Raw genomic sequence first — 16,003 nt, forward strand, 5'->3', positions numbered from 1 at the left:
ATTAGATATGGGTTATACATATGCAATCATGCAAAACATATTTCCATAATAGTCATTTTGTAAAAGAAAACACAGACCACTCCCCACCCCCCCCCAACACACACACACAAATAAAGCGAAAAATAGTATCCTTCAATCTGTGTTCAGATGCCACCAGTTCTTTCTCTGGAGGTGGATAGCATTTTTCATCATGAGTCCTTGGAATTGTCTTGGATCATTGTATTGCTGAGAATAGCCAAGTCATTAACAGTTCCTGGTTCTGCTCCCTTCATTTTGCAATAATTCGTCTAATTCTTTCCAGGTTTTTCTGAAAACATCCTGCTCTTCATTTCTTATAGCACGTAGTATTCCATTACAATCATATACCAATTATAAACAACTTGTTCAGCCATTCCCCAGCTGATGGGCATCCCCTCAGTTTCCAATTCTTTGCTACCACAAAAAGAGCTGCTATAAGTATTTTTGCTCAAATATGTCCTTTCCTTTTTTTTTAATCTCTTTGGGATACAGACCTAGTAGTGGTATTGCTGGGTCAAAGGGTATACACAGATGTATAGCTCTTTGGGCCTCATTCCAAATTGTTCTCCAGAATGGGTGGATCAGTTTACAACTCCACCAACAGTGCATTAGTGTTTTACCACTAATGTTTACCATTAAGTTTTACCACATTACCATACCAAACAGTTATCTTTTCTTCTTCTGTTACATTAACCAATCTGATAGATATGAGGTAGTACCCTTGGACCTGTTTTAATTTACATTTCTTTAGTCAATAGTGATTTAGAGCACTTTTTATATGACTACAGATAGCTTTGGTTTCTTCATCTAAAAACTGTTCATATCCCTTGACCATTTATCAATTGGGGAATGACTTGTATTCTTACAAATTTGACTAAGTTCTCTGTATATATGAGCAATGAGGCCTTTATCAGAGACACTTGGCTGGAAAAAAAATTTACCCAGTTTTCTATTTTCCTTACAATCTTGGTTTTGTTTGTGCAAAAACTTTTAAAGTTAATATAATCAAAATTATACATTTTACATCCTGTAATATTCTCTCTCTTGTTTGGTCATAAATTCTTCCCTTATCCATAGATCTGGGAGGTAAACTATTCCATATGAATTTGCTTATGATACCACCCTTTATATCTAAATCATGTACCCATTTTAACCTTATCTTGGAATGTGGTGTGATGTTGGTCTCTCCCTAGTTTCTGCAAACTGTTTTCTAGTTTTCCAGCAGTTTTTGTCAAATAGTTCTTGTCCCAAAAGTTTAGATCTTTCGGTTTACCAAACACCAGATTACTACGGTCATTACTTACTGTGTCTTATGTACCCAATCTATTCCACTGAGCCACTACACAGCTTCTTAGCCACTACCAGATCATTTTGATGATTACCACTTTATGATACAGTTTGAGATCTGGTATGGCTAGCCCACCTTCCTTCACATTTTTTTTTCATTAATTCTCTTGATACTCTTGATCTTTTGTTCCTCCACATTAATTTTGTTATTATTTCTTCTAGCTTTATAAAAGTTTTTGGTAATTTTGTATAGCACTGAATAAATTAATTTGGGTAGAATTGTCATTTTATTATATTGGCTTGGCCTACCCATGAGCAATTAATATTTTTCCAATTGTTTGGATCTGATTTTGTGTGAAAAGTGTTTTGTAATTGTGTTCATGTAGTTCCTGAGTTTGTCTTGGCAGGTAGACTCCTAAGCATTTCATACTGTCTACAGTTATTTTAAGTGGAATTTTTCTGTCTCTTGCTGTTGGACTTTGTTGGTGATATATAGAAATGCTGTGATTTAGGTGGGTTTATTTTATATCCTGCAACTTTGCTAAAGTTGTTAATTATTTCAACTGGTTTTTTTAGTTGATTCTCTAAGTATGCCATCATATTATCTGCAAAGAGTGATAGCTTTGTTTCATTTGTTGGTGTTGTTCAATTGTTTCAATCATGTCCGACTCTTCATGACCCCATTTGGGATTTTCTTAGCAAAGATACTGGGAGTGATTTGCCATTTCCTTCTCCAGCTCACCTGACAGATGATAAAACTGAGATAAACAGGGTTAAGTGATTTGCCCAAGGACACACAACTAGTGTCCGATGCCAGATTTGAACTCACAAAGATATCTTTCTGACTTTAGGTCCTGCACTCTATCCACTGTACCACCTAGCTGCAGTTTTCTCATTGCCTATTCTAGTTCTTTCAATCTCTTTTTCTTCTTTTATTGCTAAAGCTAGCATTATTTCCCCCAAGATTTTTAAAAATAGTATTTTTTTCTCTAGTTACAGGTAAAGACAATTTTAACATTCAATTTTTTAAAAATTTTAATTCCAAATTTTTTCTCCCTTCCTCCCCTCCCCCTGAGACAGTAAACAATTTGATATATTCAATTATGAAAACATATTACCACATTGGCCATGTTGTGAAAGAAGACACAGACCCAAAGGAAAATAAACCATGGAAAAATACAGAAAGTGAAAAATATGTATGCTTTGATCTGCATTCAGATCCTATCAGTTTTTAGGAAGTGGATAGCATTTTTCATCATGAGGTCGTTGGAATTGTCTTGGATTGTATTGCTGAGAATAGGTAAGTCTTTCACAGTTGATCATTGTATGGTATTGATGTTTCTGTGTACAATGTTCTCCTAGTTCTGTATAGCTAGTATTTCTAATACATTATTGAATAATAGTGGTAATAATGGACATCCTTGCTTCACCCTTTATCTTATTGGGAAGGCTTCTAGCTTATCCGCATTACAAATAATGCTTGCTTATGGTTTTAGATAGATACTACTTATCATATTAAGGAAAGCTCCATTTATTCCTATGCTCTCCAGTATTTTTTAATAGGAATGGATGTTGTATTTTGTCAAAAGCTTTTTCTGCATCTCTTGAAATAATTATATGATTTTTATTTGTTTCGTCATTGATATGGTCAATTATGCTGTTTTCCTAATATTGAACCAGACCTGCATTCCTGGTATAAATACCACCTGGTCATAGTGTATTATCTTTGTTTTGTTGCTATAATCTCCTTCTTGATATTTAAATTTTTTTGCATCAATATTCATTAGGGAAATTGGTCTATAGTTTTCTTTTTGTTTTTGCTCTTCCTAGTTTAGGTATCAGCACCATATTTGTGTTGTGAAAAGGAATTTGGAAGGACTTCTTTGCCTATTTTTCCAAATAGTTCAATATTGTAATGAATTGTTCTTTAAATGTTTGGTACAATCCACTTGGTTCTGGGAATATCACTTGGTCCATCTGGTCCTTAGGATTTTTTTTAGGGAGCTCATTGATGGCTTGTTCAATTTATTTTTCTAAGTTAGAGTTAAGTATTCTATTTCCTCTTCTGTTAATCCAGGCAACGTATATTTTTGTAAATATTCATTTCACTTAGATGGTTTGATTTATTGGCATATAATTGCAAGGCAACTCCTAATAATTGCTTTATTTCATCCTCATTGGTGGTGAATTTGCTCTTTTCATTTTTTGTACTGGTAATTGTTTTCTTCTTTTCTTAAATCAAATTACCAATGGTTTATCTGTTTTACCAAATCCCTTTCACAGATACAACATTCTCAGTCAGTCATGCAGGAAACAAAACCTGGGCCCCTGTCAGTTTCTTGCCTAAGACTTCACAATCTTTGGTGATCTTCAAAATTCTCTTTGAACAGTATCATTTGTGAATCATTGGAAGTTGGTAATAAGTTATCTGTTTTGAAAATTCTTGGAAGTTTCTCTATTATGTCTTTGATATAAGCCCTGTTATTATCAGGCTGACAAGTAGTTGCCTCCATACCTCAGAGTAGAGCATCTCCAATAAGCACCTACTCCTCTCTTCTTCCTCTGTTCCTTACTGAATGATGCTCTGTGGCTTTACTCTGTCACTTCTCAGAGGACAAGCAGCTGCTTCTTCCTTAGAGCTTCCAGTTCATTCTTTTTCAAAAACCTCAAATTTTTTTTCTTAAAAATTCCAAATATATAGTTGCCCTTTTATTATCCTTCTTACTCTGTGACATTCTTCTGTTCTCTAGCTGGCTAACAAATGTTTTCCCCAGCACCAGTCTTGATCTATCCCACTCCTCCCCCATTGAAGTCCTGCTACCATTTCTTTCAATTAAATGTCATGCTACCTTTCACCCTGCGGTGGGGAGTGGCTTTGTCTTCTCTAGAAGGAAAACTAGCCTACATTTATTTAGACCTCAGATAGCTGATGGAACTCTCTAACAGAGGAACAAGTTGCCTTCAAAACTGAGTACCCTGCTACTGGAAGTATGCCCCCAAAAAAAGCCATATGGCTTACTATCTGTCAGTGATACTATAAGTTATTCCTGCATTGGGTGGAAAAATGAATCACATGACCTCTAAGATCCCTTCCAGTACCTAAAATTCTGTGATTACTCAGGACCTAAAGACTGAGCTAGAAAGAAAAGGCATTCAAATGGAAATTTCACATAAGCATAAGAAAAAAATAAAATTTAATTTGATTTCTTAAATTGGAGACAATAATTATTCCTGTAGCATTTAAATTATTCTCTACATTGCCAGAAAGATTGGTCTTTGGAAATTTATATTTCTTAAAGTTACAAAATGCATAGAAAATAGTGAGGGATTGATTAGAAGTGCAGTTTCTTCATATCTGTTATTTAGGTTTACCACATTTCTATTAAAAATCCAAATTCTAATTAAGCTGGATTTTCATGGAACATTTGCTTGTTATTTTCTGAGAATATGAGATATCCTTTTTGAAATTAAAGAAAAATACAGAATGTGGTTTAAGGAAATCTCTTAACTATTGATATTCACAATGAGGATAAAATTTGAAGCTCTTAGGGATTTAGCATTCATTTTGTCTCCATTTACTTAAGTATAGAGATAAAATAGCATAGGAGAAAGAATAGTGGAGTAGGTCAGGAGATCTGGATTTTATTGCTGGCTCTTATCAACACGTCATAATGAAATACTGGGAAAGTCACCTTTTCAAGGCACTTTAGTCTATAAGATGAAGGGAACTGAACTAGATGAGCTCTAGAGTTCCAATGACCTTTGGGGTCATTTTTTCCCTGTGACTCATCTTAGGTATCCTTTCTATTAGCCTCCTTATGACATTAAGAAAGTCGCCAGTCTAGTATTAGGGGAAACTGTAGCCTACTAAAGAAAAGTCCCACCTGTGGATCCTTCTCTATTACTTTTCAAACTCAAAAAAGCCAAACCAAGTTCCAAAAGTAGTGTCTAAAGACAGGATTAATGTTGCTTTAGGGTCCTAGAAGCCTTTGACTTTGCATGGGACCACAAAAGAGGGAAAAAAAACCTCAACCTGGCACCCAAGTTTTGAATTATTATTGCTAACCCTATATATTTTCTGTATAGTTTTGGTCTTCACTAAAAATTCAAGTCTGAATTGTATAGGATTGACATAATTAGTTTTAAAATGACACACTAACCAAAATTTTAGTTTATATTAAGTAGCTAGTTTATTGCATATTGGTCAATCCCATAAGATTTTATTTTCAATTCAATTCAACAAAGGGACTTAGAAGACTTACGTTGAAGTTGAACAGCTGTATTCCCGTATGAGTTGAATGTATTTTTCTTCTGTAGATCTGATTTAAACGTTGAAGTAAATAGGCAACTTAAAACTGATTTGGATACAAATCACACTTTGTACAATAGATCTATTGTACTTAGTACATGCAAAGCTTATTTTTAAGTACCTGAATCACTGTCAGCCCTTAAATATTTACATACCCAAAATGACAAAAATCTTAAAGATACAGAATCTGAAGTATTTGTTTACAAATTGCAAATCAGAAAAAGTCAACTGTTTAGACTAATGAATAAAGAAAACTCAAATCTGAAAAATAAATACTGCTGTGGTTATTTTTTTTAAACCTCCCTAGTATATAGCAAAACCACTCAGATCCGCAACAGAAAAATAGCAGAGTACATTAAACAAACTTGAGAGAAATCAAAACACTCTGGTTGGTTAATTACCTTGAATTTCTTTCTTAGTTTGTTATTATTAAAGTGTGAGCAATGAATTATCTTATACATATTACAGAAATTTCTTAAAAGTTTAAGCTGCTGTACAACTTTTAAAGAAGAAACATAATGAGATTATAGACAATATGAAACTAGTTATCAGAATTCATTTTTGAAAAAAAAAATCTTGTTCCCATAAGGAAAGTGGCTGGGAAAAACAATTATAGAATTCCCGTACAATTCCTAGAGGATATGTCCTAGAGATTCCTGAGAATATAGTGCTGAATAGAATTCTGCAAGGGCAAATAGCTAAAGCCCCTTAAGAAAGATTTTAAAAAGCAGAAAGCGTCTAGTCTACTTAATAGGAAACTTTAAGCAAAAATAACTTTCCAGCAAGGAGATTCAAAAATGAATCAAAGAAATAAAATGGTAGTTATTATAATAGCAAAATTAAGCTTCTGCTTGTCTGTACCTTTTACCTACTAGTTGTTTGGTCCCTATGGAAGAAAAGTATAGGTAGCAACCATGAGGAAGCTGGTCCTAGGGCTTAATAGGAGACAAAAGTATCAGGTGCTATCTCTCCAACAGCAGATGTGTCTCAAGTAGCTAGGAGAAGAGCCTTCAAGTAGGTACTTTTTAATATGCAGAAGCTCTATGTACAGGCAGTTTTGAAGAGGGAGAAAGGAAAGCATTCTAGTCTGTAGTCCCACAGTACAAAAACAATCACATTCTTCGTATGTTATAAAAAGTAATATAACAATGCAATGTACAGTAGAGTCTAGTGAATGTAAAAGTATCCAAAGTTAATTTTTTAAGAGGTCTCATTACAGTGAATGGGAAAAGAATATAACACACCGAAATTATTTGAAACCCCAGAGGGCTTTCTATACAGGGTTCTATAGACCTTTCCAAAAGTGCCCCTTAAAATAGCATGTTAATGCCTTTTCTTTTTGCTGTGCTAAATTATTTACATTTTATGTAATCATTAAAATTAGGTGCAAAAACTCATTTCAGTTTAAGAAACTAAAAACAAACTATTTTACTCTGAATGGAGTTGTAATAGTTTAAAAACTTGACAAACTGTCCAGTTTAGCAACCTGGAAATCTTTCAGATTGCCTCACAAGTTTCTTCAATTTTTCTTAAAAAGTCCTCTAATCGTGTTTTTAAAAACTATTCATTAGCAAGAAGGCCTAGAGCACTACTTCACCTTTAAAGCTATATTTAAAACATTTTTGGTATAAGCTGACCATATATGTTCATTAACAGGGATAAAAAGGCTTTGAGTAATTAAAAAAAAAAGCTCAATGTATTTCTAGTGATAAGAATTAATTACACACAGCATTTACCAAGTAATTTATGATGTTTGGTTGTGATTGAATTAGGTTCACTATTTGTCAAATACTTTGTTACAGATTTTCATTTTAATTCTGTACAGATCGTTGGATCACTGGCTGTACATTGTTATTCTGTCCTTAAAAGATATATGTTATCTTTTATAAAAGATCTTATAATTTCACTTGTTATGAAGTAGACATAATTAATAATTTACATAAGATCTTAATTTAAGTTTTCTGCATTTCTTCAAAAAACACAGGTTCTAGAGTCATAAGATATGAGTCTGAATCCCAGCTTTGCCATTAGTAAATGGGAATAATACAATTTATATATCTATTTTCACAGGGTTATTATTGTGAAGAAAGTGCTTTGTAAACCTTAAAGGCCTACTTTGCATTGAGTTATCATTTTTCAATGATACCCTTGTAAAACTAACATTTTTTCCAACTCCTCTAAAAATCCCTCTCATTATAGCTTCGTTCTATTTGCAAAAACTATCTTTTCTCAGCATGCTGATTAAATTGGGGCATTCATAGAATGCTAGTAATATCAACTACAAATACCAAAAATCACAATTTTGGAAATAAATCCATATTCTTTACTCCTGTAACTGTTAGCCAAAGATCTAACAATTTTTTTAAAGAGAGGCTTTGAAACAATGCATTTCACTACAATACAAGGCTATTACAAAAGAATAAAAGGGAAACTCATTGGATTGCTAAAGGAAGTCCTTCACTTCCCATCAAAAAGATGGTTACTACTTCTGAAACCAAGACAAGTTCATCCACTCTTAAGGGCCTCAGTTAGGCCCTCCAGTGCTTAGCATAGTGCCTGGCCTATTGGCAGGTGCCATATGAATGCTAATTAACTAATTGACTAACTTAGTTTCCTTATCAATAAAAGGAGTTGGACTAGATCACCAGAGATCTCTTCTAGGTATAGAACTACGATGTGACAATGACAAAAACTAACGGTTTAATCTTGAATGAGCTACATATGGACTGTTTAGGGAAAAAGCCTTTACCATCCATTCAAGATGTCTACCAAATAGCACAGAAACAAATCTGTAGAAGGAAGAAAATCTTAAATTTGGTTTTTATTTTTAGATACATTCAGCATAGGATAGAAAAAATAAAACACAATGAGTATGTTGAATCTAATATTGTTTTAAACTCGATATAAATGCATAGCATAGTACAGAACTGAATCGTGGAAAATATTCCCTTGAATTCATTTTCTGAACTCCAATTTGGAAAAGAAAAGTTACTTTCTCATCTTTAAAAGAACAGATATCAATCAGTGCCTATAAATTTTAATGCCTGAATTGTAGTTAACAGATTGATTTTTAGGCCAGTTGCCATAAACCCAAGTTTTCAACTGGAAAACTCTTAAGTGTTAGCTGTCAAAGTGTTATCTGTCAAAACAAAAAACATTTTTAAGGCTACACTCCTGGGTCTACAGTACAAATACTGCAATAAAATCACCAATACGTTATCCTGATGTTTATGTAGTAATTTTCTCATATTTGAAATTTAGTCCTAGGAAATAACTGTTAACCTAATTTCAAAGGAAATTAAACTTCAAACTATAAAAAGTAAACAGAATAAATGACAGTCTAATACTGTATCCACATTTTATAAAGAGGAAAAAATAAAACTGAAAAATTATAAGATCTGGAGATACTGGCAACTAGTTTCTTTTAACTTATTTATTCCATCTTAAGTCACTAGTAAATGGTTAAACCAGAAAAATCAACATTGTCAACTATAGACCTTTGGAAATAATTTAAGAATGTTATAAATGCACACTGAGTTCATGTTCCATTGCCCCAGTCTAGATTTCAATTATATTTCCACCTGCTAGAAATACTAACCTGCAATACAATCAAGACAACGTGCAGAAAAATAATCTTCTTCCTGTAACTTATAATGCAACAACAACCAAAAAACCCTATAGACTACATAGTCCATTAGCTGTTAAGTCACTGAGAAAGTTTAGTTCATTCTATTTATTAATATGCAAGCTACAGTGTAAAGCACAGTTTACTTCTAAACTCCTCAGAATTTTCTCAACATAAGTTTAAAAAAATATTTCCCTAATTATGGGTCATTGAAGATAAATTATCAGTCCTATTTTTTTACATCACAGCATACATGGCATTTCTTAATTCAGCAACAAAAAGGCACAATTAATAAGCAGTAAAATACAGTACCTGAATCATTATAGAGATATCTAGAATGAATGCAAACCAAAGTATTTTACATTGTACACAGAACTAAAAGAAAAAAAAACCAAAAAATTTTGAATGCAAAAGTTAATTTTACTTCAAATTTGGTCCATTAAATGCCTCCTAATATAGATCAACAAGCATAGCAATTAAAGTAGTAGGAGGAGGCAATAAACAGATAAGTGGTTTGCATACTAATTTTGTTTTCATTAACTATGTAATTAAATTAGGAAATGGCTCACATTCTAGACAAAGGAAATTTTTTTCTCAGGTTATCACAACATACCTGGGGTTAAATCCAAATACAAAGGCATAATTGTATGCATATTATTTATGTTTATTTATACAGTCCCATAGTTTATTAAGACTCATGTAATATATATTAGGTACATGATATTATGTACCTAATATATATTATATATAGGATCCATAACCCAAATTATACAATAGCAATAAAACACTCCAAAACATCATACCTAAGGGGTATCTAGAACTTTCTCTGTGTTGAAATTGCTCAGCATTCTCCAAAACAATATCTAGATGCAGTGGTAAGAAGCATTGTCCGTTTTACATTCACTTAAATACTTATTTAAGTAAAATTCCTGCAAAAGCATTGATCTGACTTTTGCCTTAGAATTATTCTCACATATTGCCATCCTTTCCCATAAGTGATAGGCCATCAAGAAAGGCCAATAAAGTAAAATAAGCAAGGAACCAGAAATGTGATAGAGAGGCCAACCATTCCATAGGTTATATAACGATAAGTAAGTTCAATTTCCATGTACTGTCTTGCTTTTCGAATATCATCACTTTTAATACCAAACATTTTACAGGCCAATGGAATGGTGATCTTTTTCATTACAATTCTCATCAGCAGCAAAAATACCATTCCTATTAGAATCCGTAATATGACTTTTCCAAAACGAGTCACAGTGATGGAGGGAATAGTTAAAGGTAACATATCAAGAGGAGGATCTGACACGAGACCAAGCTGGTAAGCAACATGAGATCCACATGCAATTCCTGCACCACTGCCCAAGATCTCAGCTGTGTCTCCTCGTGATGTACTCCAAGTGTCAAGTGTGAAGGAAAAGATGCCCAGGGCTAAATGCAAACTGATGATAATTAGTGGAGAATATTTATAAATTTGGTTGAAGTTATCAATCAGCTCCACATATGGATAGAAGACAGCTAAGATAAAAATAGCATACAGGAATCCAGCAATAATGTCCTGAAGATAGAAAGAAAAAATAGTTTTAGTCAGGTGTAATTTTGCTCTTTTAAAGATAAGACTTTTTTAAAATTCAGAAAACTGAAGGGCTTTTAACTTTAAGAAAACAATAAAATGCACAAAACAAAATCTACATAATGATTGTAAAGAAGAATAAAAAAAAAGAATTCTGCCATTTTTATAATTAACTAAAGCTTGATAGACACAATCTCAAATAAATGAAATTATTTCTAAAATTTAGGATAAGTTGACATAATAAAAGGAAAGTCATAGATACATGAAGTGTTAAAGGATTTCAAAGAAAATTTCATTTTCATGTTTCAAATATAAGTGTGAACATAGTAAAATCATATAACCAAATAGGTCTTGTTTTTACTGTTATTGGGGCAGAGGGGAAGATGATGTTTAGAACATCCCCACAAAACTTCAACTGATATTAGTCTGGACAATGCAGTAACAAATGAGGGACTGAATCTTTGAGCTATGGGCTGTCTGGAGGAGGGATCTGGTTCCTTCTTTGTCAGACCTGTTCTGAGGTTCAGGCCAGCTATGCTTGTGGACAGTCTTAATCTCACTAAAAAATGTTAAGAGTTAAGAGGTAAGAGAAAGAGGGAATAATTACCATAGTTATTCATCATTTTATATTAGAATGATGATTTCTGCCATAATTTTTTTCTTAAAAATATATCAAAATTTCCTTTTTTTAGACATCACTCTCAAATTCCAGTGATCCTCCTCGCCCTGTCCCCCCTCCCCAACTCTCCCTCGTATAGCTGAATAAAACAAGTCAAACATATGGCTCATCATTCCCCAAATGATAAATGGTTAAGGAATATGAACTGCAGTTTTCAGAGAAAGAAATCCAAACTATCAATAACCATAAGAAAAAAAATGCTTTAAGTCACTAATAATTAGATAAATAAAAATTAAAACAATTCTGAGATTCCACTTCATACCTTTCATTCAATAAACATTTATTAAGTGCCTACTATTTGCCAGGCACTGTGCTGAGATCTGAAGATAAAAAAAGAAGCAAGAGAAAGTCCCTGCCTTCAAGGAGCTTACTATTAGATTGGCAAAGGTGACCAAACAAAGGAAGAAAAATAACAAATGCTGGTGGGGCTGTGGGAGAATAGATACAATAATGTACTGCTCGTCTGACCATTTGGAAACAGGCCCAAAAAGCTATTGAATTATGCATACCCTTTGACCTAGCAATACCACCACCATTAATAATAATATACAGGGGCAGCTAGGTGGCACAGTAAGTAGAGCAGTGGCCCTGGAGTCAGGAGGACCTGAGTTCAAATCCAGCCTCAGACACTTGACACACTTACTAGCTGTGTGACCCTGGGTTAGTCACTTAACCCCAACTGCCCTGCCTCCTCCCCTCAAAAAACAACAAAATCAACAACAACAAAAAAACAAAAAAAGAAATGGAACAGTAGAGATGAATGAAAATAGCAAGTTAACAGCCAACTTTTAAAAGGCTGGTTCTTTAAAAATAATTTTAAAGAATGAAAAATTGTGAAAAATTCACACATGTGCCTACCCTTAAATTGCCCAAGAGTTTTATATGATTAAATTCCAGAGCTAAAGATTCCACTGTTATAATTGCAAACACTCCTAAGTTTAATCCTATAAAGTGCTTTACCTACATTATCTCATTTGTTCCTAATGACAACTCTGTAAGGAAAGTAGGGCAAATATTAAGAGGATGAGTGGTCAATGTTATCCAATTCTATTTTGTGGAGGAGGAAACTGAGGCTCAAAGAAATAAAGGTGACCTGTCCTAAGGCACACAGCTAGTTGCTTGTCCTACCTGCAATTTTGAGGCTTCCAAGTTCAATGGTCCGGTTTCCACTCTACCATGCTCTCTATCTATTCTGTTTCAAACAAAACTTTACCTGCCTGCTTCAGCAGTCTGAGAAGGAAATACTGGTAATATGAAGCTCTAGCTCTATTCTTTAAATCTCAGACTCCAAATACTAAAAACAAACACATAAACAAAAACCCCAAAATTTACTCTTTCACAAACCCACATGTGACTGTCCTTTGTTTACCACAGTATCCTCTCCTACCCACTATGTGATTTTCTATGGGAGAAAAAGAGACAGGCAAATGTGTCTGAATATTTGGTTATAGCAACAGAAAGCTGTTAGTTACTTTTTCTTCTCAACTTTGATGATGTTTTAGATTTTAAAAACATATACTGTGCTGAAAAATTTAGTGACCTAATTTTCATACGGAGACACTGTGTGCTTGTGGTCTCAAAATCAAGAAAACCTGGGAATATGTCCTGACTGATGCATTCCACTTTGTGACCCTGGCTTAGTTACCCAGCAATCAGCTCAGAACACAAAGAGTTCTAAACACGTCTCTTAAGGCTCTAAGGTACAGAGCAGCTGCACATCTGTACTTAGAGGCAGTATTTCCTTACCTAAATTTTATATAGCAGATATCTAATATCTAGTTCAGGGGTGGGGAACCTGCAGCCTCAAGGCCACATGTGGCCTTCTAGGTCCTTGGGTGTGGCCTTTTGCCTGAGTCCAGGTTTTACAGAACAAATCCTTTTATTAAAGGTATTTGTTCTGTGAAGTTTGGATTCAATTGAGCCTAGGTCCTAGTTCATTCTTCACATATTAGCCATCACAAGGATTTATACTTCCATGAAACTACACATATTACAAAATACATGTTTTATAAGGTTAATACAAATGAAATTAACCTACATTAAGAATTTTTTTTAAACTAAATGCCTATCTTAGGTAGTATGTATTTCCTCTAAGGTTTGTTTCATATTACCTTAGTAAAAGTTTTTTTAAAAACCAGACTTATTGAAATGTCTTAAAAAATTTTTTTTAATCAGTGAACTTTCCATTAGAAACTTTCAAAACTGAAAGCTAGTCAGCTGATTCAATTTGTACTTTTACAACTGTATTTTTCAATATGACAAAATTCCTTATTTTTTTATGGTTCCACGAAAAATTTTCACAACGAAATGTTATATTCATTATGCTACAAAAGCATTTTACATAAAAATATTGTCTGGTGGCTCTACTGGTTAAAGTATTTAATTATTTAAGACAGTGTCCTTGCCTGTGGGAACAAAGTAAGCTTTGATAAAATTGGCCTAAAACCAAGGAACAATCAAGTTCATATGATGAATATGAGGGACTCTGTATTTGAGCCAGTAAAAAGTCCATCTGACATCAAAAACTGGCCAGAAAGCATAAGCTAATAATAAAAAAAAACTCTCTATTTTAGTTAATAAGATTTCTACAAATAACCCAACAATTAAGTTTATAATTTTAAAAAAGTTTTTAAAAAAGTGAAATTTACTGTATATAGTTAAGTAATATGGAAAACTCTTAACCTCTAAATATGATCAGAGGGAGTCCCAGAATGAATGAGCTGGAAAGCTTTAGAAATCATTTGTCCAAATAGTAAATCATAAACCTTCTGTATGATTTTTCCGACAAATTATTCATCCAGCCTCTGTTCAAATACCTTCAGAACACTATTTATCCCTATAAAATGCATGGTATGATACTGTTTCCAAAAATGTCATATCATAGATCTCCAGAAGATTCATGGAATGTTAGGGCAGGGAAGGACCTAAGAATCATCTTATTTTACAGATAAGGAAATTGAAGCCCAGCAAGATTTATATATTACTTTTTTTCTGTCTCTATGAATGAAATTTCTGATAATAAAGTATATTGTTAGAAGATAGCTCCTTTATTATGAGGTACTACCACAGCTTGACAATTCCAATATCCATAGCTATTTTCCTAAAACATTTTTCTCTCTTGCGTAACCATATAAAACTTTTAATATGCTATACTTGTAGGCCCAATGTAGAATACATTAACATTCAGTCATAATGTCACAAATGCAGAAGTACAAAATGATTCTTTGGAGATGACTCAATTCAAATAATTTTAAAATAAGGTTTGATTTTTTTTTTTTTTTAGGAAATTAAAGTTTGAAAGCTTGCTTTAAAAAGTTATACTAAAGCTCTTCTATTATTTTCCTGTAGACCATGGGAATGGTTACAATTATCAGCAACAGTGAGGAAATACAATAAATGATTATATGTTGTTTCCTCTCAAAAAATGTCCTTCAGGACAAGAATTTCTTCATTTTTGTCTTTGTATTTCCAGTGAGCAGCAGTACCCCTTAGTAAGAGCTCAGTAAATACTTGTTCATTATATTTTAATAAAAAATAGAGCACAAAATAAATTCTGCATAAAGTTGCCACTGTGGAATTTAGAGAAGACTGTTACAGCTCTTTAACCATCTAATGTAGCTCAGATGACTCCTCTAAATAGTCACGTAGCCATTCATTAATAAATTATAGAAAAACCCCTGCTTGCTCTTCTGAGCAAATTTTAGAGTAAACACTGAGGAAAGTTTAAAAATATATTAATGAAATTGGTTTGAATTAGGAAAGATGTTAAAATTTAAAGTATTAGCAATTTAGGAAAAGTTATCATTTGTGGTTCTATCAAGTGCCATAATGTAAAAATAAAAGAGCTTATCAGTAATAACTCAAATATCCAGTTATAAAAGTGGTAAGATGCGGAACCTTAGTGATTTTGCACAGTCATGTATGCACAACTATTATTCTTAATATTTTCAACTTCCCTTGATCTAAACTTTTTAAAGTCAAGAAAATAAAGGACATGTTCCATTGGCAATAACACACAAAAGCCCAATAGTAGCTCTCACTGATATGCTGTTCTGCAGAACTGACAGTCAAAGGGAGAAGACAGTCAGAACCATGGGTGATGCTATCATACATGTGCTTTATTCATACATCTTTTTCAACTTGTTCAGAAACTTAAGATCATTGAAAACAGGAAAAAAAAAGATCTTGGATCATAGGATCAGAAATGTCTCATTACTTCACTAGAGGAAGTACACACAAAGCATAATCTTAGAGAACTATGTCAACGTCAATTTATATTTTCTTTCTTTCTACTAGCTGTTGACCATGTCTGAGTCTCAGTTTTGCCACTTGAAAATTGGGGATGGGGAGGGGCAGAGCCAAGACGGCAGCTGGAAAGCAGGGACTTGCATGAGCTCCCCCCCAGCCAGGTCCCTCCAAAAACCTATGAAAATGGCTCTGAACAAATTCTAGAGTTGCAGAACCCATGGAATAGCAGAGGGAAGCAGGGCTCCAGCCCAGGACAGCCTGGAT

At 33.4% G+C, this 16,003-nt stretch overlaps 1 protein-coding gene across 1 annotated transcript in view; it reads right to left on the bottom strand.

Moving 5' to 3' along the window:
• Window positions 1-5,470: 5,470 nt before the first annotated feature.
• The window catches only part of SGPP1 (sphingosine-1-phosphate phosphatase 1), a 52,652-nt gene continuing 42,119 nt past the window's right edge, over window positions 5,471-16,003 (bottom strand). Inside the window, exon 3 of the mRNA XM_036735191.1 lies at window positions 5,471-10,797. Within this exon, the coding sequence (XP_036591086.1) occupies window positions 10,246-10,797 (552 nt within the window). The 3' untranslated portion in view covers window positions 5,471-10,245. The remainder of the gene's footprint in view (window positions 10,798-16,003) is intronic.

Source organism: Trichosurus vulpecula, chromosome 8 (genome assembly GCF_011100635.1).
Source record: "Trichosurus vulpecula isolate mTriVul1 chromosome 8, mTriVul1.pri, whole genome shotgun sequence".
NCBI lineage: Eukaryota > Metazoa > Chordata > Mammalia > Diprotodontia > Phalangeridae > Trichosurus > Trichosurus vulpecula.